The sequence below is a fragment of the Mirounga leonina genome, unplaced genomic scaffold (genome assembly GCF_011800145.1).
Source record: "Mirounga leonina isolate KUSES-001 unplaced genomic scaffold, KU_Mleo_1.0 Mir_104, whole genome shotgun sequence".
NCBI lineage: Eukaryota > Metazoa > Chordata > Mammalia > Carnivora > Phocidae > Mirounga > Mirounga leonina.
In genome coordinates, this window is record NW_023270231.1 from 5,623,762 (window position 1) to 5,646,106 (window position 22,345).

The window sequence follows — 22,345 nt, forward strand, 5'->3', positions numbered from 1 at the left end:
CAGGCACTTTGGCAGCGTCCAAAGAGCAAGTGCGGGATCCTGCTGCCAAAAAGCCTTCCTCCCAGGCTGCCGTGTTTCATGATCGCCCCCCACATCCTGCTCCTTTATGGTTTGGAAAGCCTCATCCCAGATCAGTCAAACCTCCACAGACCCTCCCCAAGGGCTCCTGTCGCAAGCAATGGATGAGGACAGGAGGGGAAGGGACATGAAGGCCAGGGCCTCGCCTGTCCATCTGCTAGGAATGCCACTTGGCCAGGCAGGCTTTTCCGGGAGCCCTCCTTGGCCTGAGCACATGCTTCTGGAAGTAACGTGGCCATTTTTCATAATGGTCCTCTTGAGGTTCGGTGACATCTTCAGAATTGGGAGGGAAAATCCGGTCGCAGCCTGGAGGGAAGGAGGTGGACGAAGGAATTAGCACCCGTAAGTGAATTGCCCTTTTGGGTGACCCCGTGGATAATTTAGCTCCATCTGGATGGACAGGTTGCCGTGCCAAAGCACTGTGAGATCCACATAGAGAATGCAGGCAGCTTCTCAACCTAGAACCTGACCTGCCCAACTTTGCCGCCCAGCCATGGCCAGCTCTGGGGTCCCATTTTGCACAAGACCACCACATCCTTGTCAGAACTATGGGGCGGAGTCATGATGGAAAAAGGGACTGTTCTGCCTTTTCCGGCTTCATTCCATCTTTTGAGCTGTATCTATTTTTCTCCAACCTATGAAAACTTCGCCCTCGTCTCTCGCCTTTGCTCTTGGCCTTGCCCCTCTGCCAATGATGGAAGAATCTGTGATTTAAACATCCCCTTCTCTCCCCACCTTCTTGGGCCCCTGGGACTTACTTACTTTTTATAAGGCAGGATATGGCAGAAGGATGACTTTTCAATTCTAAATAATTACAGTTCCTCCTGGATTTGGCAGGGAAGATGAGTCATCTGAAAACTAGTCTATTCACACCCAAACATGGCTCTTCTGTTTCCCCCAGCACCCCACACTCCCCTGCGGAATCTGCTCCACTTTTTTTTTTTTTAAAGATTTTATTTATTTATTTGAGAGAGAGAGAATGAGAGAGCACGTGAGAGGGGGGAGGGTCAGAGGGAGAAGCAGGCTCCCCGCCGAGCAGGGAGCCCGATGCGGGACTCGATTCAGGGACTCCAGGATCATGACCTGAGCCGAAGGCAGTCGCTTAACCAACTGAGCCACCCAGGCGCCCCTCTGCTCCACTTTTTAAAATGTTCTTTTAGTCCTCGGTTTCTTGGTGGCCTGCCTCACACAGTCAAAACAGCAGATGAGGGGACAGCAAGAACTCGTGGGTTGCAACAGAACTCTACTATCTCATAGCCCTGTGACTCTGAGCAAATTACTTCTCTTCCAAGCCTCAGTTTCAACATCTGTAAAATGGGGACAGTAGCTGTACCACCCACATTGAATTGTTTTGGGTACTGAATGAAATAATGCACATGAGGGGTTAGATACAGCGCTTGCCACCTATAAGATCTCAGTAGGTGCAACCTGCCGTTGTCATTGTTGTGGCTAAATTCGGATCACCACCATCTTCTGTCTTTTCTTTGGAACCGTCATAAGTATTGAGTCCATTTCTAACTATCGTGAGAGTCAGCATGCATTCTCCACCTTCCCTGTAATCAGGACACTGTGTAGGAAATTGGCCCTCCTCTCAAGGACGAAAGTACCCTTAAGTTACAAGCTCTCTAAAACACACTTGCTTCATTGCCATTGCAACCCCACCGCACCCCTCCCACAAAGAGTACTCCTTGCCCTTCTAGTTCCTGGCTCCTCAAAACGTGTGAGGATGGAATTGTTTTTTGCAGGAAAGTTCTCTGAAAGTGGCAAAGTCAAATAACACCTCCTTCCCGAACCATCACTCACACACGTCTCTCCATGCCTCCGCGTAACCAGCGCCTCTGGGGTTTCTTCCAGCACCCTCACACAGAATGTTCCGGGGAAATAACGAGTCTCCGGTCTGTGGGAATCAGCACTGAGATAGCAGAAACATCAGTTGCTCTGGTGTCAGGCCTGGAATTGAATTCCGTCTCCACCACTCTGTAATCTTGAGCAATTTCCTAAATCACTCTAAGCCATAGTCTTTCATCCATAAAATGGGCACCTCGTGGCTTGGGGGGGCACTGAATAAAATCATCCTTGAAATCTCCTTGCTTTCCCAGTCAATGTTAATCTCCTGGATTAAATTCTCGGCCAGTTCCAGGCACCTAGGAAGTGCTCAGTAAAGACTTGCTATGAAATGCAGCAAAGCAGGGGCAGTGATCTACAAATCTCCATCAAACGGAATGGAGCATTTATTTACATGGGAAGAGATGGAGAAAATTGTGTTCTCTGAAAATCTAGATTTTCTGTGAAGAAAGGACCTGTCTTTGGGAAATATCTTAATTAGAGCTGAAAGTGGAAATTGAAACCCATCTCCCTCAATCACTGTCCCCAACTGTCCCCTCCCCGCTGCCCTCCACAAAGCCGATGTCAAAACAACTGGAAGAGAGAAGAGAAATGCTCACCTTAACGAAAGAAAAGAAAAAGCAAAGAATTTGGAACTCTTGCAGCAATCTGGGAAAAGAGGAGCTAACACGGGAGGGGCAAGGAGGGGAGCAGGGAGCCCAGCATTAAGTAGTGCCTCAAATGGTTGGTGCGGGTGATGTTCCTCTTGTGGGATCATAGCCTCAAGGTGGGATAAGCAGAGCAGGCTGTCAAGGGAAATGGAGCCCAAGAAGCAGGAGAGGCGGGAATGAAGTTAGTCCCCCTACCCCACACTAGGAATCCAGAGACTTTGAAGGGAGGATTTTGGACTTGACATGGTTAAGGAAAAGGGACACTCAAGATAATCCCACCTCGCTTTCAAGGGGCAGGAAGGCTCCCAGCTGACATCTGGGCTACACATATATAAACAGCACAGGCCATAAATATTGAACCCACGCAGTCCTGTCTTCACGGAAATTCCCAGAAAACATTCTCACGTGGCCTCAGCAAACCCAGCCAGCTCTCTGTCCTTCAGGCACTTCTACCTGGAAAGTTTCCTAGCAGCGAGGAGCCTTTGCGCTCTGAGAAAGGGCTGAAATTTCAGGGTCATTTTTGTGGCGTGCCTGTGAACCTAGATTGAGAAGTAAGATAAAGTCCTGCTTTGCAAAAATCTGGAGAGTGGCATGCACTCAGCAGCAAAGACTAATCATTTTATTATACAGTATTCACGAGGCCAGCAATGTGCCTAGCTCTCGAGATGCACAAAGGCAGGAAAGGGCTCTGGTGAAAAGACAGGACAGCCTGGAGACAGCAGAGTAGCATCATCACTCACTCCGTGATTGAGAAGCTCTGAGGGCTGCAGCCCCCCCCCCCCCCCCCCCCCGAAGAGCGGGTCCCAGCCCAGACCAGGCAAGTGGAAAAGAGACGATGTGCTGTCCGTGGGTCCCAGGCCCAACCTGAGCCTGCAAACCAGTTTGGAAATAGGGAGCAGTTTTGATTATCACCAGCCAAAGGACAGAACAGAGGGATGAGTCAGAGAGAGGAGAGCAGGGAAGTCGGCAGACAGCTGCTGAGGGAAGGGATGAAAAGCCTCGCATGGAGCCTAATGGCCTAAGTGGCCCAATCTCACCATTTCACCATCTGATTCCCCAAGGCCAGTAATTGTCCCTGTTCTCTCATGGAGCCTTTCATCCAAACACACGGAGCCTCTCCGCCCAGCGGCAGGCTCACGTGTGCCTCGGAAGGAAGGAGCGAGTATGCGAGGCCGGTTTGTTCTGGGCTCGGAGACACTGGCTGCAGGTGTTATGTCTGTACCTTTTCCCCTCATTTTCATTCCACCTCTAAAACCAAGGGAACACACAGCTTAGAAACTGAGAAGGAAGGGGCCTGGTAGCGCCCTCATTGCATTACGTGAAGAAAGGGGAGCCCAGAAAGGTGACGATCTGCCAGCTACTCATGGTACTTTGGCCCTTTTCTTCCCCTACATGCTCAACCTTTCTCTCTCCCTCCTCCTCCCTTTCCCTCCCCCTTCCCTTTCCCTCCCCCTTCCCTCTCCCTCCCCCTTCCCTCTCAACTCTTCTCTTGCTCTCTCTCTTTCATGACAAAAGCAATGTTCCTTCACTGCAAAAATAATCCTAAATACAAAGTGAAAGTCTTCTCATAAACCCATCCCAACAATTTGGTATATATTCACCCAGATTGCTTTTTCTGTGAACACGCTGTGCACACACACACACACACTCACACACACACTCACACACACACAGAGTTTCTTTATAAAAACAGATCATAGAAGGCATTGTTTCCTGAAACTTGCTTCTTTCTAATTAATTCTGTCATGGATATCATTCCTTGTAGACTTAGCTCACCATTTTAATAATGTGTGATTTTTCGTTGTGTGATAATACATGGCTCATTTCAAAATCCCCTATTGTTAGAAATTTAGGTAATTTCCTATTTGGAGGGGACGTTACTGCAGTTCCTTGTACTTTTATCTCTCTCTTTTAAGAGTTCTTCTGTAAGATAAATTCCTGGACATAGAGTACTTAGATCAAAAGCTATGCTCATTTTAGTTTTTTTAGATAATGTCAATTTTCCACCCAAAATCTACACTCTTACCCAGAATATACAAAAAGGTCTGTTTCACACACCTTTGCCAAATTGAGCATAAGCAATATTTTAATATATTCCAAACTAATAGACCTGAAATATTTTGCTGTTGTTTAATTTAACCTTATTTATTTTGTAAAGGAATTTTACTACATTTTCACTAATTCACTGGCTGTCTGTTGTACTAATTTTTGTTATTTGCTTATCCATAATGATTTGCTTTGTTTTCTACTGAGTTATTTTTTCTGAGATTGATTTGAAAGAGAGCTTTGTGTCTTGGAAATATTACTCCTTTTACTACTGTTTGAATTACAAATATTTCTCTCAATTCTTCCTTTAACTTTGTTTTCAAAGTTTGTAACCTTATCGAAATGTCTAGGCAAACTCATCAATGCTTTTCTTTACAGATCCTGAACTTCTGTCATGCTTAAAAAGTCCTTTCCTATTTCAAAATAATAAAAATATTCACTTACATCATCTAATATTTTAATAATTCTTATACTTAAAATCTTGGCTGCATCTGGGTTTATTTTGATTAAGAAATAAAGTAGGGATCTGGTTTTATTTGTTTCTAACTAGCCAGCCTGGTGTCCCAACACTGCCTAGAGAATCATCTCTTCTTTCCCATAAACATTGAAATGGCATATACATTCTCATGGATAGTTGGCTCTCTTTCTAAAGTATATAATTTCATTGATCTATCTGCCTTTTCTTGCACTTCCTGCTCTGGTATTTTTTTTTTGTAAAGATTTTATTTATTTATTTGAGAGAGAGAAAGAGAGAGTGGGCACGGGCAGGGGGGAAGGGCAGAGGCGGAGGGAGAAACGGACTCCTCTCACTAATCAGGGAGCCCAATAGCGGGCTCAATTGATCACAATTCTAGGACCCAGGGATCATGACCTGAGCCAAAGGCAGACATTTAACCAACTGAGCCACCCAGGCACCCCTGGTATTTTTTTAATTACTGTGATTTTATGGTAGGTTTTAATATCTGTAGGAGTGGGTTTACCCATCTTCCCAATACCACCATTCTTTATTTATTTCAATTGAACTGGCTATTTTTTTTCATGGTTATTCTTCCATCTTCCATATTCTTCTATATATATTCACTCTATATATATTCATTCATTCTATATATATTCAATATATATAGTCTTCTATTTTTTATAGTTATTCTTCCATCTTCCATATTCTTCTATATATATTCAATCTATATATATTCATTCATTCTATATATATTCATTCATTCTATATATATTCAATATATATATATTCTTCTATTTTTTTATAGTTATTCTTCCATCTTCCATATTCTTCTATATATATATTCACTCTATATATATTCATTCATTCTATATATATTTATTCATTCTATATATATTCAATATATATATTCTTCTATTTTTTTCATGGTTATTCTTCCATATTCCATATTCTTCTATATATTTGGATCATTTAGTGCCCCCCCCCAAAAAAACAAACCATCCTGTTGGCATTTTAATGAGGTTGTCTTGAATTTACTGGTTAACCTGGGGAGAACTGAAGTTCTCCTGAATAGAGACTTCCTGTACTAAAGCAAGCTATGTCTCTCCATTTATACATGTCTCCTTTTTATGCCCCTTTATAAAGTTTTGTAGCTTCCTTCACATAGGTCCCACTAATACTCAGTTTCTAAAAGCGATCTTCAGAGAAATTGTATTTCCAGTGAGGTCAAAGCATGGAACACACTCAGTTTGGTATCAAAGATGGGCCCTTAAGTGCTGTGGAAACCACTCCATCCCATCTCCTCTTAACTCTGGGCCTACACCAGGAGGTAGCTTCCCTCCTGGAAGATGAAGTGTGCCAATCAGTCAATCAGTGGGTAATTGATGGCACTGATTGCATGCCCAGTATAGGGCACAGACCCCCTCTTCAAGGAGCTTTGACGCTGCCTGAGCAGACAAGGGGCACATCCCTTAAGAATGGCGGCCCATATTAATCTATGTGCTGCAGACTCTGTTCTGATGAGAAATAAAGAAGAGGCCTAGAGCAGTCGGGAAAGGTTCCAGGAAGGAGATGGGAACTGAACTGGGTGTTGGCACGTGGTTACCACTTAAAGAAAGAAAGAAAAGGAAGAAAGCAAGGTATAAGCAAGAGAATCACTCCACAACCATTTATTCAGCACCTCCTATGAATCTGAAACTGGCGTAGGCACATGAAGAAGAGGTTATATGCTCAACAAATGTTTTTACACATTCACTATAAGGCAAGCTCAGTGTTACGTGCTAGAGAAACCAAGATGAGTAAGATAGACCCTGGCCTTGAGGATCTTGTAAATAAGGGAGATGGACTCTCAGCTAAGTCCAACAATTGTTATGATAGGAATCTGTGCAGCAAATAGAAAAGACTCTTAATCTGGTGATGGTGCACCTCCTGGGTACCCATGGATGGGATTCAGTGGGTCTGTGAGCCCCTCAAATTAGATGGTGCTAAGTTATCTGCATAACCAGCATTGGCAGGTTAAGAACCACTGGAGTAGAGTGACATAAAACTCTTGGTTTCTAGACCCTGGCATCTTAATGGCCAGATAAAATATATGTAAGACACCATGACAAATAACAAGTAAACAATTCTAGACTTCCCCCACCCCAGAGGTGTTCTAAGAGTTCAGAGGCAATGCCCAGACTTGGACCAGGCAGATTTGGGTCTGAATCCCAGCTCTGCCATTTATGGCTGTGTGACCTTGGGTGAATTCCATTCCCTTGGAGACTTGATTTCCACATCTGTCATTGAGAAATGAGAATTCTCTCCTCCTACCTGTTGGGAGGGTGAAATTAGGTAAGGTGTGCAGGTCACCTGGATCTTAGCAGGTCTTCATGGACTGTTCATTCCCTCCTCATGCTTTTATACTTCCGAGGAAGCCACGTAGGGTGGGCTGTGGTTGTGTGTAGGAGGAATCTGAGCCAGGCCTGGAAAGGATGGAGAGGAGGAGGGGAGAGCGGAAGGCATCTCAGACCAGTGGACAGTGTGAATAAAGGGAAAGGAGCCAGAAAAGTCAACTCATGTTGTGAAGATTCGGTCCATTGCAGCCAAGTTGAGAAGGCCTTAAATTCCAGGCTCAGCAGTTTGAACTTTATCCTATAAACTATAGGAGACGCTAGAGGGTTTGGGCCAAGAGTGTCAACCTCATGGTGAGGTGGCTTTCAGCCCAGCCGCTGCTCATCCATGAATCCCAAGATACCCAGGAAAACAATTTTAAAAGGAAAATTGTAACATGAGCTAAAGCAATGCTTTTCACCTCGGGACCTGGTTAAAAAAGCAGATCCTGATTCATTGGATCACTGAGGTTCTGCATTTCTAACATGCACCCAGGTGATATGGAGGCTGTTTATCCATGAACCTCACTTTGAGTAGCTAGGGGCTAACATATTTCAGTTTTATTATTTGTATTACTATTATCATTCCTGTAACACATGTTGGCTGAGTGCCTGTCATGTGTCAGGCACTGTGCTAGGCCCTAGGGAAAGAGAAAAATCAGACATGAACTCTCTTTTCTAGAAGCTCACAGTCTAATCAGAAGAGATGAGGCATAACCCTCAGCAACTGTAATTCAAGGTAGAAAGTGATAAATGCCATATTTGGGGGTTCAGATAAAGTGCTTTGACAATTCAGCAAAGAGAAAGATTGTTCCCAGTTGAGGGAGAAATTGCCTGGTGCTTAAGGATATGAATAGAAGCTTCTTTTTCTTATTATTAAACAGTGAGTAAGAACCCAGACTTCAAAGTTGGATTTTAATCCTTACTAGACATGTGACTTTGTTAATCTCTTAAACCTCAGTTGCTTCATCTGTAAAATGAGATACAGTAATAGCAATGCTCCTGGAAGGATTGCATGAGCAAATGTGTGTAAAATATAGTACCTAATAACCGGTTCCTAGGTCATTGTAAATGGTGGCTCTGGTGACTATTATTGTCTCGTTTGCTTTAAAACTTAGCATGGGTCTGTTGGCCCCAAAGCTATTGTATTTGTTGGACAACTTTATGATCTCATTCCAGGGTTAAGTGGCAAATAAAAATGGAAAACCTCAAAGGGAATTTCCAAATCCAAGGAAACCTCCTTTATAAAACTAGTGCTGAAAGATTAGCAGCTATTTCAAATTTTTTGAGTTTTTATTGCACCAAACTGTTTCAGCTGGGGAGACTTGGCTTGGCTGTAGGTGTAGCTAAGTGCTCCTCATAAGAGCCATGTTGAAAAGGAGTTCCACTCGGGCACCTGGGTGGCTCAGTTGGTTAAGCGACTGCCTTTGGCTTAGGTCATGATCCTGGAGTCCCGGGATCGAGTCCCACATCGGGCTCCCTGCTCGGCAGGGAGTCTGCTTCTCCCTCTGACCCTCCCCCCTCTTGTGCTCTCTTTCTTTCATTCTCTCTCTCAAAGAAATAAATAAACTCTTTAAAAAAAATAAAAAAGAAAAGGAGTTCCACTCAATTTACAAATGGTTTTACCACCCACTGGCTCCCCTGAGGTCATCAGCTTGTCTGATTCTGTGAAATAGGTCAAATCAGATCTATAATCCTAGAGTCTCAGAATGTCAGTGCCCGGGGGCATGTTACAAGCCACCCAGCCCCTGCTGGATGCTTTAGGTCCCCATGTCCTGGGGCATCTCCAAGGCCACCTGTTGGTCATTCCTCCAACCAATGTTTAATGAAGGCCTTGGACAAGTGCCACCTACACCAGTATCTCCAGTTCTTCATCTGGAAAGTAGGGATAATCCCACTTTACTCACAGGCTATTGTAGGAATTAAATGAAATAGAGTCTAGGGAAGTTGGCTGACACATCACAAGGACCCAATAAGCACCGTATCTTTTGGTTTACTTCTTATTTTTTAAATAATATTCTTTGGATTTTTCCCAATTACAAAATAATTCAAGTTTATGGAGAAAATTTTGGAAAACACCGAAAAGCACACAGAGGGGAAATTCACCCATGATTCTACCACCCAAGCATAAACACTGTAGACGTCTCCTTCCATGTGTACCCTTCAGTCCTTTATCCATATCCACATGCATAGTTTGTCTCCCCATGTACTATCTTGGTGGTGATTGACAGCTTCTGTCAAAGGCGGCCTGCATTCAAATTCTAACTCTATCACCCACTGGCTCTGTGACATCCAGCGACTTACCTTCCATTCCCCAGAGTGTAATGGTCATGGCCTCCAGGGGGCGCATGCAGGTTGGCCACAGTCACCTAGAAGTGCTGTAGACGACCGTGTGGAATGGCGCCCCCTAGCGCTACGCCGGGCACAGCCATGCTGGGCTGCTTGGGAACATAGGCGGAAAGCACCGGAGATTAAGCATTTCCTCAGTGACCGGCACAGAGTAAGAGCTTGTCAAACGGTAGCCACTACTCCACAAACGCACCCTGTGGTTTTGAAGACTGGAGGCTCACAGAGGGTTGAGACCTTGTGTTCACTGCTCTGATTTGTTGAATGGCATTTTAAGGGTGACCCACTGGGATCACATCCAGCCAAGAAATACTTCTCCCCAAGTAGATCCCGCTCAGCCTTGGCTTTTGAGCCTTACACTTCCAATCCCTCTAAATCGCCCTTGCCCTCAGGCAGGCAAAGCCCAAGTGGCATGGGTGGGCTCACTGCACCATCTGCTAAACTCTCAGAGGTACCCTCCCCCGCCCAGCTCCACCTCCTACACTCCCCACCCAGGTAGAAGTGTTCCAGTGACATGTTGTCCCACTGGATCTGCTTAACAGGCCTCAGTAGGAGCCACAGCGTTTCCCGGGCTGCTCCTAGACGTCTGCTCAAATTCACTAGGGATTTGAGCTAGTGTGCAGGATAGCTTGAAATGACAGCTAGAGGGGCACCTGGGTGGCTCAGTCGTTAAGCGTCTGCCTTCGGCTCGGGTCATGATCCCAGGGTCCTGGGATCGAGCCCCGCATCGGGCTCCCTGCTCGGCCAGGAGCCTGCTTCTTCGTCTCCCACTCCCCCCTGCTTGTGTTCCCTCTCTCATTGTGTCTCTCTGTCAAATAAATAAATAAAATCTTAAAAAAAAAAAAAAAGAAAGAAAGAAAGAAAGAAATGACAGCTAGAGATGGCACAAGAAACTGAATCACATACTCAGTAGATCAGTCGGTCATTGAGCAAATATTTATTCAGCAGCTACCACGTGCTCCAGGCTGGGTTCTCCCGTGAGAAACTGTTTCCCTGTTCACTCTTCCCTCAATCCCTTGAGTTCCTCAAAGTGGAATTCCTCTTAGTTTAGCAAGTAGTTAATACCCCGCAACCCCAGCTAATCTCCCTTTTTGAAAAAGAGAGCAGGCCTCAGGCCCACCACTGTCTGGAGCAATCCAGAGATACTAATACCATTTTTTTCATCTTATTTTTCTCTACTATGACATTCTATTTATAACAAGTGGTGCCAATTAAAAAATAGTGACGGAAAGCTTCCTAAAAAATGTTTAGACACCAAAAATTAGTTGATCTAAAGAAAAGCATTGAGTAACTGGTGCTGAGGGAGCTCCAGACTTGAGTTTCTTTCCCAGAAAAACGAGTGAACACTGCATGCAATTTCAGCATGTTTGAGAACCATAGGGTGCCCATCCTCGGGTCTGTGTTGGACAGAGCATAGGGTGGGAGTCCCCCACCCAGTCAGCACAGGAGATCCTGTGCTCTTTGCCACATTCCTCATCTTTGCAGCAGTAATACTTCATTAGCAACAGTGTTGCAGTAATAGTCGTGGCTGTGTTTGAAGCCTGGGAATAGTTGTACTTATTGGGTGCTTTTTTTTTTTTTAAAGATTTTATTTATTTGAGAGACAGAGAGCACGAGAGGGAAGAGGGCAGAGGGGGAAGCAGACCCCCTGCTGAGCAGGGAGCCTGACACGGGACTCGATCCCGGGACTCCAGGATCATGACCTGAGCCGAAGGCAGTCGCTTAACCAACTGAGCCACCCAGGCGCCCGCCCCTATTGGGTGCTTTTGACATGCCTGGCACTTACCAAGCCCAAGTGCATCTCCTCCACACAGAAAAGAACTATCACTGTCCCCGTTTTCCAGGAATCTGAGCCTCACTGAGCTCAAGTAGCTTCTCCAGAGTCAGCACTTGAACCCAGATCTACCACCTTAAGACGTCTGAACAGGTCCCTAACCACTGACCTGCACGTTTGTTGAATCAAATTTGCTTGAACATGTTCTGGCAGTCGCTCTGCTAGTCACCAGCTGAGTGACCTTGAGCAGGACGCTCACCCTCACTGAGCTTCTGTTAAGGAAGTTTTCCTGGCCCTGTCAAGCCAGGATTCTAAGATGCAGGGCAAGGAACATCACAGCATTTCATGAGCAAGAGAAGTGGAGCTAGGCTCAAGGACATGCACTACGAGCTGGTGGCCTTGTCAGAAAGGCTGACACAGCCCTGACCTAAAGCAGAGAGAGCAGGCTTCCTGGAACCGCATTTCCTTGCTTCCCTCTCTTCACGGCTTTTTGGGTCCCCAAAGGTCTGTTTGGGTGCCCAGGAGAAAAGATCCCTGTCACTGATCCTCTTTTACGCCAAAGAGGCTCAGCACCTTCCCTAATTAGCTACGGCTTCTTGGCTGCATCCGGACCACCCGGTGTAGCAAACAAGACCCTGGGGGGAGGGGCGGAGAGAAGGGGCAGAAATATGCTTGGAATCCGAGCGGCCGCTCGTCTAGCCCTTGACACACACTGCCCCCCTGTGGTGGGTCTAGAGAAGAGGGCACGTCCCAGCAAGGACGGGCAGGGCTTCCATCTCTGGCTTCATGGAGAGAACTCAGATCAAACCAGTCAACTAAAGGAGGGAAAGTGAGGCCCAGAAAGGGAAAGCAACTCATTCAGAATGATACATAGAGTTATCAAACATAGGTCCCACCTATAGACTTCCTGTAATTAGATTTCCAGCCCAATTGGTGATTGACAAGAATAAGAACTATTTGGTTGGGATGCTTGGGTGGAGCAGTCAGTTAAGCATTTGACTCTTGGTTTTGGCTCAGGTCATGATCTCAGGCTCATGAGATTGAGCCCCAAGTCCAGCTCTGCTCTAAGTGTGGAGACCGTCAGATTCTCTCTCCCTCTCCCTCTGCCCCTCCCACTCGTGCTCTCTCTTTCTCTCCCTCACAAAAATATATAAATAAATCTAAAAAAAAAAAAAAGAATTATTTGGTTAATTAGCGTTAATGCAAAGTTGATTGGGTGGCAGGCTCCTGGTACCCTGAGTGCTAATAAGGACTTTACATGTTTTATCTTCTTTTTTTTTTTTTTAAAGATTTTATTTATTTATTTGACAGAGAGATACACAGTGAGAGAGGGAACACAAGCAGGGGGAGTGGGAGAGGGAGAAGCAGGCTTCCCGCTGAGCAGGGAGCCCGATGCTGGGCTAGATCCCAGGACCCTGGGATCATGACCTGAGCCGAAGGCAGACGCTTAACCATCTGAGCCACCCAGGTGCCCCACATGTTTTATCTTCTTAATTCTCAAAATAACCCAGAGGCATTGTACCATTATTATCCCCATTTTACTGATGAGAAAACTGAGACTTAGGGACACTGTAAAAACCTGCCCAAGGTCACTTGACTGCTGGTGAGACAGCCTGGATTCTATCCTAAGGAGTCCAATTCTAATAAGGAAAGAGACTCCCTATCAGAGGTCACTGAGGGTTTGCTCAGGGTGGGCATGTAATACTGGGGTCTGCAGGAGGACAAAATAAAACAGAATGCAAAGGGAACAAGAGGGCAAAGTCATTATTCAGCTTTCAGACAAGTGAGGATTAAAGACTGACCAAAGCCAGAGTTGCAGATGTGGAGAGAAAATATCACAATCATACACAGCCAGTGGGAAGGTGAATTGGTATAACTAGCTCAGAAGGCGATTTGGCTAGCTGTCAGCACTTAAATGTGCCACTGACTCAGTGGTTCCTCATGGAGGAGTAGATAGATCCTACAGAAACACTCAAACACGCAAAAAGCAAAACGCGTAAGGCTTTTCATTACTACAGTTTGTAACAGCCAAAATTGGAAATCGCTACTTGACTATCATTAGAAAAGAATTAAGGTTGGAGAACGTTAAACTAGTATATATCCAGACCATAGGATGTAATGTTCTGATGTGGGGAAATGTTTTATATACATATACGTGTGCATAAATTAAATATAAATAATATATATATTTAAATTAAATATAAATAAATTTTTTTTCAGATTTATTTATTCACTTTAGAGAGAGAGAGTATGTGAGTGCATGGGAGGAAGGGGCAGAGGGAGAGGGAGAGAAAATCCCAAGCCGACTCTGTGCTGAACTCAGAGCCTGACATGGGTCTGGATCTCACAACCCTGAGATCACCACCTGAGCTGAAACCAAGAGTCAGACACTTAACCGACTAGGCCACCCAGACACCCCTGTCTTATACATATTCTAAGTGAAGAAAGAAATTTGGGGAAAGGAACGTGTATGACCCCATTAAAAAAAAAAAAAATCTAAAAGGATAAAAATAAAACTGTGAACTCTGGTCCTCTCTCTGAATGGAGAAGAATTTTTAATTTATATTATATAGAGTTTTTTTTGTAATGTAATTTTTTAAAAATCAGTATGTATCACTCTTTATTTTAAGTAAATGAGGTGGTTGCTATATATTTTTTTTAAGATTTCATTTTTAAGTAATCTCTACACCCAGTGTGGGGCTCAAACTTACAACTCTAAGATCAAGAATCGTATGCTCTACTGACTGAGCTAGCAAGGCGCCCCAAGTGAGGTTCTTTAATAGACTATTTTTTAGAGCAGTTTTATATTCACACCCAAATTGACAGGAAGGTACTGAGATTTCCCTCACACCCACTGCCCCCACACATGCACAGCCTCTGCCATTGACACCAGCCCCCACCAGAGTAGTTCATTTGCTACAATGGATGAACCTCACGACACATCATTGTCACCCAAAGTCCATAGTTTACATTAGAGCTCACTCTTGGTGTTACACATGCTATGGGTTTGGACAAATGTAGAATGACATGTATCTGCCATTATAACATCATATAGAGTAGTTTCCCTGCTCTAAAAATCCTGTGCTCCCTCTATTCACCTCTCCATCTGTTATTTTTGTAATAAAAATATACAAATCTGGAGAGGGAAAGAAAAGAAATGAAGAGGTAGTCCTTGCCCAGAAGGAATTTAAAGTCTGAGTGGTGAGCGAGGACTCAGCCAGCCCTGGGATGGCTTTACAACTTTAACAGGCAAACAGTAAAATAACAGAATAAGATGTGATTGTGTACCTTCTGTGGAATACAGAACGAAGAAGTCAATGTGAGTTGGGAGGGGCTCATCAGAGCAGAGTTCCTGGAGAAGACTCCTGATTGGGCCAGGATATAAAGTATTTTTAGAAAATGGCCACTATTTATTATTTATTATCCCCGTGTCAAGTATTTTACATGGATATTTTCTTGTGTCCAAAATAACCCTATGGAACAGATACTATCTCCAATTTATGGATGAGAAAATGGAGGCCAATTAACTTTTCTAAAGTCAACAGCCAGTACACCAAAAAAGGGGACTCAAAACTAGGTCTGAGTGATCCCACACCCTGTATTCAAGCCACGGGATCACATTGCCTAAGTCGGCAGAAGGGTGACACAGGTAGGCAAAGAATGGAATGCAGAAAATGTCCGTCTCAGAAGGACTAGTAGCTCAGGGAGCCCAAACTCACAATATGGCTATAAATAAATGCTATGAAAAAAGTCAGCATCATCCCCTTACTTTTGGCTGAATACTTCTCAGAGCCATAGCCCTTGAAGAATACTTTGTAAGAAAATAAAGGCAAAGATCCAGCGCGTCTTTATCCTTGATAAGGGGTTTCCAGTATGACGGAGGTGAAGAAGAACCAGAAAGAAATGCCACGTGGGCGTAGGAGCACAGAGTAACATTTATGCCGCTATCATGATGTCACAGGTATTCTGTTGCAATGACCTGTTAACACATCTGCCTCCCCACTGGTCTGTGGGCTGCCCGGGGGCGGAGGCCACACCCCAAGTCATCTCTGTATCCCTGCAGCTTGGCCTCATGCCTGGCACTTAGCAGGAACTCAGTATTTATGGAATGAATGAATGAGCAAACGGATAGATGTATAAATATGGAAATAGCTACTACTCTCATATGTTGGTGTCCCGATCCATAAAATGAGACCGACAATAGTACATGCATCAAAGGATTATTGTGATAATTAAATGGGCTGATGGTATGAAGGTTTAGCACAAGAGCTATACAGAGCACACACACAATATAAACAGTGGTTCTGAAGAATATCAGCCATTGGCATTATTGTTGTTAGTGTATCCTTTAAAAGAGCCAGTCCCTAAGGATGCATCCCCATTAAGCCATTTATATTTTACTGTCAAATTCAATGGGGTGGGCAAGCAAAGTTACGAGTTTGTTTTCAGCAAGCTGTCCTACTCTTGATCTCCTCACTGCCGCATGACTATCTATGCATCCCCAGCCCTGGACCCTACGTGTCCTCATTAGGGCGGTTTGCCTGCGTGTGTACACGCTCCATTAGCATTTACCCTCCAGGGTAATGCACAAGGTTTCCTAGCTTTTCCACCTTCTCTCCGCTTCTCCCAAAATATATTCTCCAGTTTTGAATCTGTCAAGACCAGTGCCTATGCCCTTCAGACTCAGTGACAGAAACCAGAACATCCCCATGGACAGAGACAACTCATCTGGTCATGGGTACTAAGTGTTCACATGCCAAATGTGCACTTCAGCCGGAGCCTTCCATACAGTGTCTTAATCCAAAGGAGTATCTGGGAGGGTGGGATGAAAACCTAATGGGGCCGGCCTTGTCACAGATCAGACCACGATCAGACCACAGATGAGACCACAGATCAGACCACGCCCTCATCTGCCTCCCCAAAGCAAACCAAGAATCTAGCCCACTCCCACATTTCCCCAACTGATTCAGGTTGCTTGGCTGGCTCAGTCGGTACAGCATGCACTTCTTGATCTCAGGGTTGTGAGTTTGAGCCCCACGTTGGGTGTAGCGATTACTTAAAGAAACTTAAAAAAAAAAAAAAGAATCAGTACCTGTATAATTAGCACTTACATTCATGTATGGGTAGCCCTCTTTCCTTTTTTTTTTTTTTTTAAGAGTTTATTTAGAGGAGGCAGGAGTAGAGGGAGAAGGAGAGAGAGAGACTCTCAAGCAGACTCCACGCTGAGCATGGAGCCCAGCGTGGGGCTTGATCTCAAGATCCTGAGATCATGACCTGAGCCAAAATCAAGAGTCGGACACTTATCAGCTGAGTCACCCAGGCATCCCTGGATAATCCTCTTTCTAAGTTTAAACCCTTGCCTGGCTTAACCCTGCACCAGGAGCCCAGGGACATGGTTTGAAGTAACAAAAAAGGAAGGAAGGAAGGAAAGAAGGAAGGGAGGGAAAGGAGGGAGGAAGAGAGGAAGAGAGGAAGGAAGGAAGGTCCTATAAAGTATAATTGCACTTATCAAAACATTTAAAGATATATATACAACAGGAAAAAAAATCTGAAGGTATATGCACCAAATGTGATCTCTCTGCATTGCAGGGTTGTGTGTGCTTTCGAAATATTTTTTTTTCTTTTTGCTTTTTTGTATTTTCTCATTTTTCCACAAAGGGTATTATAAATAGCATTTTAAAAACATATTTTGTGGGCGCCTGGGTGGCTCAGTTGTTAAGCATCTGCCTTCGGCTCAGGTCGTGATCCCGGGGTCCTGGGATCGAGCCCCGCATCGGGCTCCCTGCTCAGCGGGAAGCCTGCTTCTCCCTCTCCCTCTCCCCCTGCTTGTGCTCTCTCTCTCACTGTGTCTCTCTCTGTCAAATAAATAAATAAAATCTTTTAAAAGAAAATAAATAAATAAATAAAAATAAATAAATAAAAACATATTTTGTATTCAAATAGAATTTAGTTTAAATCCCAGCTATACTACCAACATGCTGTGCAACCTGGGGCAAGTCATTTACTCTCTCCAAGTCTTAGTTGCCTTGCATTTAAAATGGAAATTGTTTTTAATTTAATATTGCCATAAAATATTTTTAGCTCTGAAATTGAGGGGTGAGTTAATCATGTTTCTCCATCATAGCACCTCATTGTATTTTATTGATTTATTTCCTTTTATTTCCATTTCCCTCTGCCTACACCCTTAGGCAACTATTTTGTGTTTGACATTATTTGAAGTTTTTTTGCAAAATGTGTGTGTTTTTTGGCGTGTTACTTAAATAGTATTATGTTGTAAATCTCCATTCTGTTTCCTATTTGTTCATAAAGAATGATGTTTTTAAGATCTTTCCATAGAGCTATATGCACATGCCATCCAGGGCTCTAAGTGCGACACAATGGCTGTGCTAGGCATCTACCCCACTCTACTTTTCTATAATTCCCAGTGAGGGACACCTAGGTTCTCGCCAACTCTCTGTCACCATAAGCAGCACGGCTCTGAATATACTCATGCATGTCCCCTTATGGACCTGTGCGAAAGTTCTTTGAGATCTGTGCCCTGGAGCAGAACTGCGGGGTCAAGAAGTCTGTATATATAATTAATGAGACCAAGTGGGGCCAGAGTCTCCAGTACCGCTTCACTGCCTGTGCCCCCACCAGCCATGCAGAAGGCTCCCCGCTGTCGCCACAACCCTACCTCCATCTAGCACTCTCCAGCTTTCTGATTTTTGCCAGCCTAACAGATACGTTGTATCTCTTGGTGGTTTTCATTGTAATTTATTTGACTCCCTAATATTTTGAGCATCTTGGTCTATGTTCATTAGCCCTGAGGTTTCCTGTTTTGTAAATTGCCCGTTCATTTTCTTTGCCCACATTTCTACTGGGAATGCTCTTTTTCTTGTTGATTTGCAGGAATTCCTTATATATTCTAAACATCGATGCCTTTGACTGTCTTAAACATTGAAAATATCTTCTCGCATCCTTGCCTCATAGTTTATCTTTTTGAAGTGTTAAGTCGTCTTTCTTTCACCCCCTAGATCAAAAAGATCGTCCTTTACGTTGTCTTCTTTTACCTTTAAAGTTTTACCTTTCACATTTAGGTCTTTAATACCTCTCATATTCACTATGGAAATAAATCGGCGTCTGCTCCAAGGCCTTTCTGTAGGACAAAATAATATAGCTAAGCGCCTAGCACAATGCTTGCGACCTAAGAGCTGTGCGAACGCAGGTCATGCTGATTATCGCTGGGGGAGAAAGTGGTAAGCGCTGCCCCGGGAAATCGAGAGAGAAATGGGAGCTTAGGTGCTGGTTAGCTAGACCAGGAAAGGTTTTAGGGGTGAAGCGGAAGTCATCGAGGTTGGCCCTAAAAAGGAATGTCGGATTCGCTCCCTGTGAGATGGAAAGGCGAGCACTCCAGGCCGAGGAGGTGGCGGCGGGGGTGCCGCGCGTTCGCGGCGTTTAGGCGGAGCACGCGGAGGAGAGCGCCCGACTACTCACGAACTGCTGTCTGTCTTTCTGCCCCTGTGCCCCCCCCACCCCTCCCCGCTGCAGGCTCCCTGTTCTCCACCCTGAAGCCCCCCGACGCCGTGTTCAAGGTGGTGTTCTGGCTGGGCTACTTCAACAGCTGCCTCAACCCCATCATCTACCCGTGCTCCAGCAAGGAGTTCAAGCGCGCCTTCGTGCGCATCCTCGGGTGCCAGTGCCGCGGCCGCCGCCGCCGCCGCCGCCGCCGTCGCCGTCGCCTGGGCGGCTGCGCCTACACCTACCGGCCGTGGACGCGCGGCGGCTCGCTGGAGCGCTCGCAGTCGCGCAAGGACTCGCTGGACGACAGCGGCAGCTGCCTGAGCGGCAGCCAGCGGACCCTGCCCTCGGCCTCGCCGAGCCCGGGCTACCTGGGCCGCGGCGCGCCGCCGTCCGTCGAGCTGTGCGCCTTCCCCGAGTGGAAGGCGCCCGGCGCGCTCCTGAGCCTGCCCGCGCCCGAGCCCCCCGGCCGCCGCGGCCGCCACGCCGCGGGCCCGCTCTTCACCTTCAAGCTCCTGGCGGAGCCCCAGAGCCCCGGGGACGGCGGCGGCGCCAGCAACGGCGCCTGCGAGGCCGCGGCCGACGTGGCCAACGGGCAGCCGGGCTTCAAAACCAACATGCCGCTGGCGCCCGCGCAGTTTTAGGGTCCCCCCCAGAGGTGGGGAGGAAACCATCGTGGGGGGGAGGGCGTAGGGGACGTCGGCGCCGGGAGACCCGGGCCCGGGGAGGGGGCGGGCCCGGGGGGGAGGGGGGTGGGGAGAGGGGCAGCTGCTTTTCTGGCAGGGGCATGGGTGCCAGGTACAGCGCGGAGAGCTGGGCCGAGCATGCTGAGAGCTTGGGGGACCCGACGCCGGCCGGGATTTCCTCTCTCTCTCTCTCTGTACATAGCCAAACGAGTCCCTTGTACATGTATTTAACCGTGGGTACACGTGCGTGTGTCTGTGCGGTGTCCGTGTGGTCTGCATGTGTGCGTGTGTGGGGCCGCCCGCGCGGGGCCAGAGAGAGCGAGTGTGCGCCCGGGAGGCAGCGGGGGCGTTGTTTGTCTCGTGACTTCGTACCTCTCAAGCCCCTCCTTGTACTTCACTCAATGATGGCACTTGGGTGGGGTTGGAAACAAATCAGACATTAAAGGTCATTTCTCCTGTGCGCCTTTGAGCAGTTTGTGAACGGGGCGGTGGGCAGGATCTGGAGTCTCCTTTTTCCCTTCAGGTTGGTCCCCCGTCCATCCCACTGGTCCTGTGGCCAATAGTTGTGCTGGGGCCCCTTGGCCCCCCCTTCACCCTTGCCGTTACTGCCCTCCAGGGCTAAACAGATCTGACCCTGTGGCTGAAAGTGAGCCGGTGGATTGGTCCCATAAATCCTGCCTGCCTGCTTTGGACCCTTAGCAGTATCTAATCCTTCTGCTGTGGACAACGCTGGGCAATGTCTGGTCTGGTCCTAGGGACCCCAATCCTAGCTGGGGCTCTGTGGCCAGGATAGTAGGCGGGCCTGTCACTTGAGGGGATGGGACTCAGATGGATTGGTTCCTTTCACCTCCTCCCTGCACCCCAAGGCCAAACACTCCATTATTTACCTGTGTCCACGGAACCCGATAAAGAAGTCCAGACTGAAGGATTTTCTGGATAAGATATGGATCCAGGTGACCAAGCAACATACATGAGCACAAAAAGCCTCATAAGCTCGGATCACTGAGGAGCCTGCCTGGGAAAGAAGCACTGAGGAAAGTCACACAGAGAGGTGGAGTATACCTGGGAGAAGGTAATCTCCACTGATTTACTGCATGACCTCAAGAGTCACATGCCCTTTCTGGATCTTGGTTTCCCATCTGTGTAATGATGTAAGTTCTTTTCTGCCTCTAAAGGCCTCCAATTTGCTAAAATAATATTATTATTATAAATATAAATATAGGATGGGGAACAAAACGGAGCATTTTTCTTCCCTAAAATTCAAAAAAAGCATGACAGGAACACACCCACCTCAATCCCTTTCTCTTCCCACTTTGCTTTTCCTTTGCTGAGTTTCATACTTTTTCAAATGGCAGGAGACTTTTCTAATAATGTTAGTGCATCAATCATTTATTCTATAGGTGATTGAATAGAAAATGCTTAGTGAAAAGGAGCAATAGGGCACCTGGGTGGCTCAGTCATTAAGCGTCTGCCTTTGGATCAGGTCATGATCCCAGGGTCCTGGGATCGAGCCCCACATCGGGCTCCCTGCTCCATGGGAAGCCTGCTTCTCCCTCTCCCACTCCCCCTGCTTGTGTTCCTTCTCTCGCTGTGTCTCTGTCAAAAAAATAAATAAAATCTTAAAAAAAAAAAAGAAAAGAAAAGAAAAGGAGCAAAAGTTCATGTAACTGAAAAGTGTAGGGGTATCAGGCATGGCTGCATCCAGGAGCTTAAACAAGATTGTCAGCTTGCTCAGAAGGCTCTAACTCTTTCATTGAGCTTTCCTCTTTTAGCTCTGCTTATCTTTCCTCATTTCCTTCCTGCAAATAGCTTTTTCACACCATTCTTACAACTTGAACCCCCCCCAAAAGGAGAAATATCTCCCACCAGTTCTGATTTAAAAAAAAAAAAATAGAAAAAGTCCTGAGAAGCTAGATGTTCTGTGTCAGAGACCCCGTTGAGACTCTGATGAAAGCTGTACATTCTCCTTCCAGAAAAAAAATGCACTATATACATATAATATTTTTATACAATTTCAAATGACTCATCCCTGTTTAAGATCCCATGAACCAAGCATGATATCCCAGATCCACAGGTTATTTGAGCTAAACTGGATTTTCAGAATTATCTAGGCCAATCCCCTCATCTTTACAGATAGGGAGACTGAGATAAATAACTTGACTAAGTGACACTGAACTAGGACTAGGACCCCTAGGATGAGGCCTCCCTGTCCAGTACCTTTTACACTCCCTTGTGCTGCCATGTTGCGGTTGAGTACATCCTCCAACAGAGAGTAAATGTCTTCTTGCCTCAATACAGATAAGAGTCCTAGGAAAAGAAGAGCCTGAACCCAGTTTCCAGGGAAGAAGGAGCAGTTTGGAGCAGTCCTCTGAAAACATTTTGTTAGCAACACAGATCTTTCAAAGCCTTACACAGACTCCTAACGTAATTGTGGACCAGAGCAAAGAAGGAAAGGGACAATAGACCCTCAACCCCTTGATTGCCCTCCTCCTCAGCCCCTCCCTCTGGCCTGCCGCAAGCACCCGAGGGTTCCACAGAATGAAGTCTGAAAATCACCGGTTTAGTGCAAGCAAGTTGGAGTCAATAGGACCTGG

At 46.0% G+C, this 22,345-nt stretch overlaps 1 protein-coding gene across 1 annotated transcript in view; it reads left to right on the forward strand.

Moving 5' to 3' along the window:
- ADRA1B (adrenoceptor alpha 1B) overlaps positions 1-20,202 on the forward strand; it is a 49,499-nt gene extending 29,297 nt beyond the window's left edge. The window contains exon 2 of the mRNA XM_035013462.1: positions 19,096-20,202. Within this exon, the coding sequence (XP_034869353.1) occupies positions 19,096-19,709 (614 nt within the window). The 3' untranslated portion in view covers positions 19,710-20,202. The remainder of the gene's footprint in view (positions 1-19,095) is intronic.
- Positions 20,203-22,345: the final 2,143 nt, after the last annotated feature.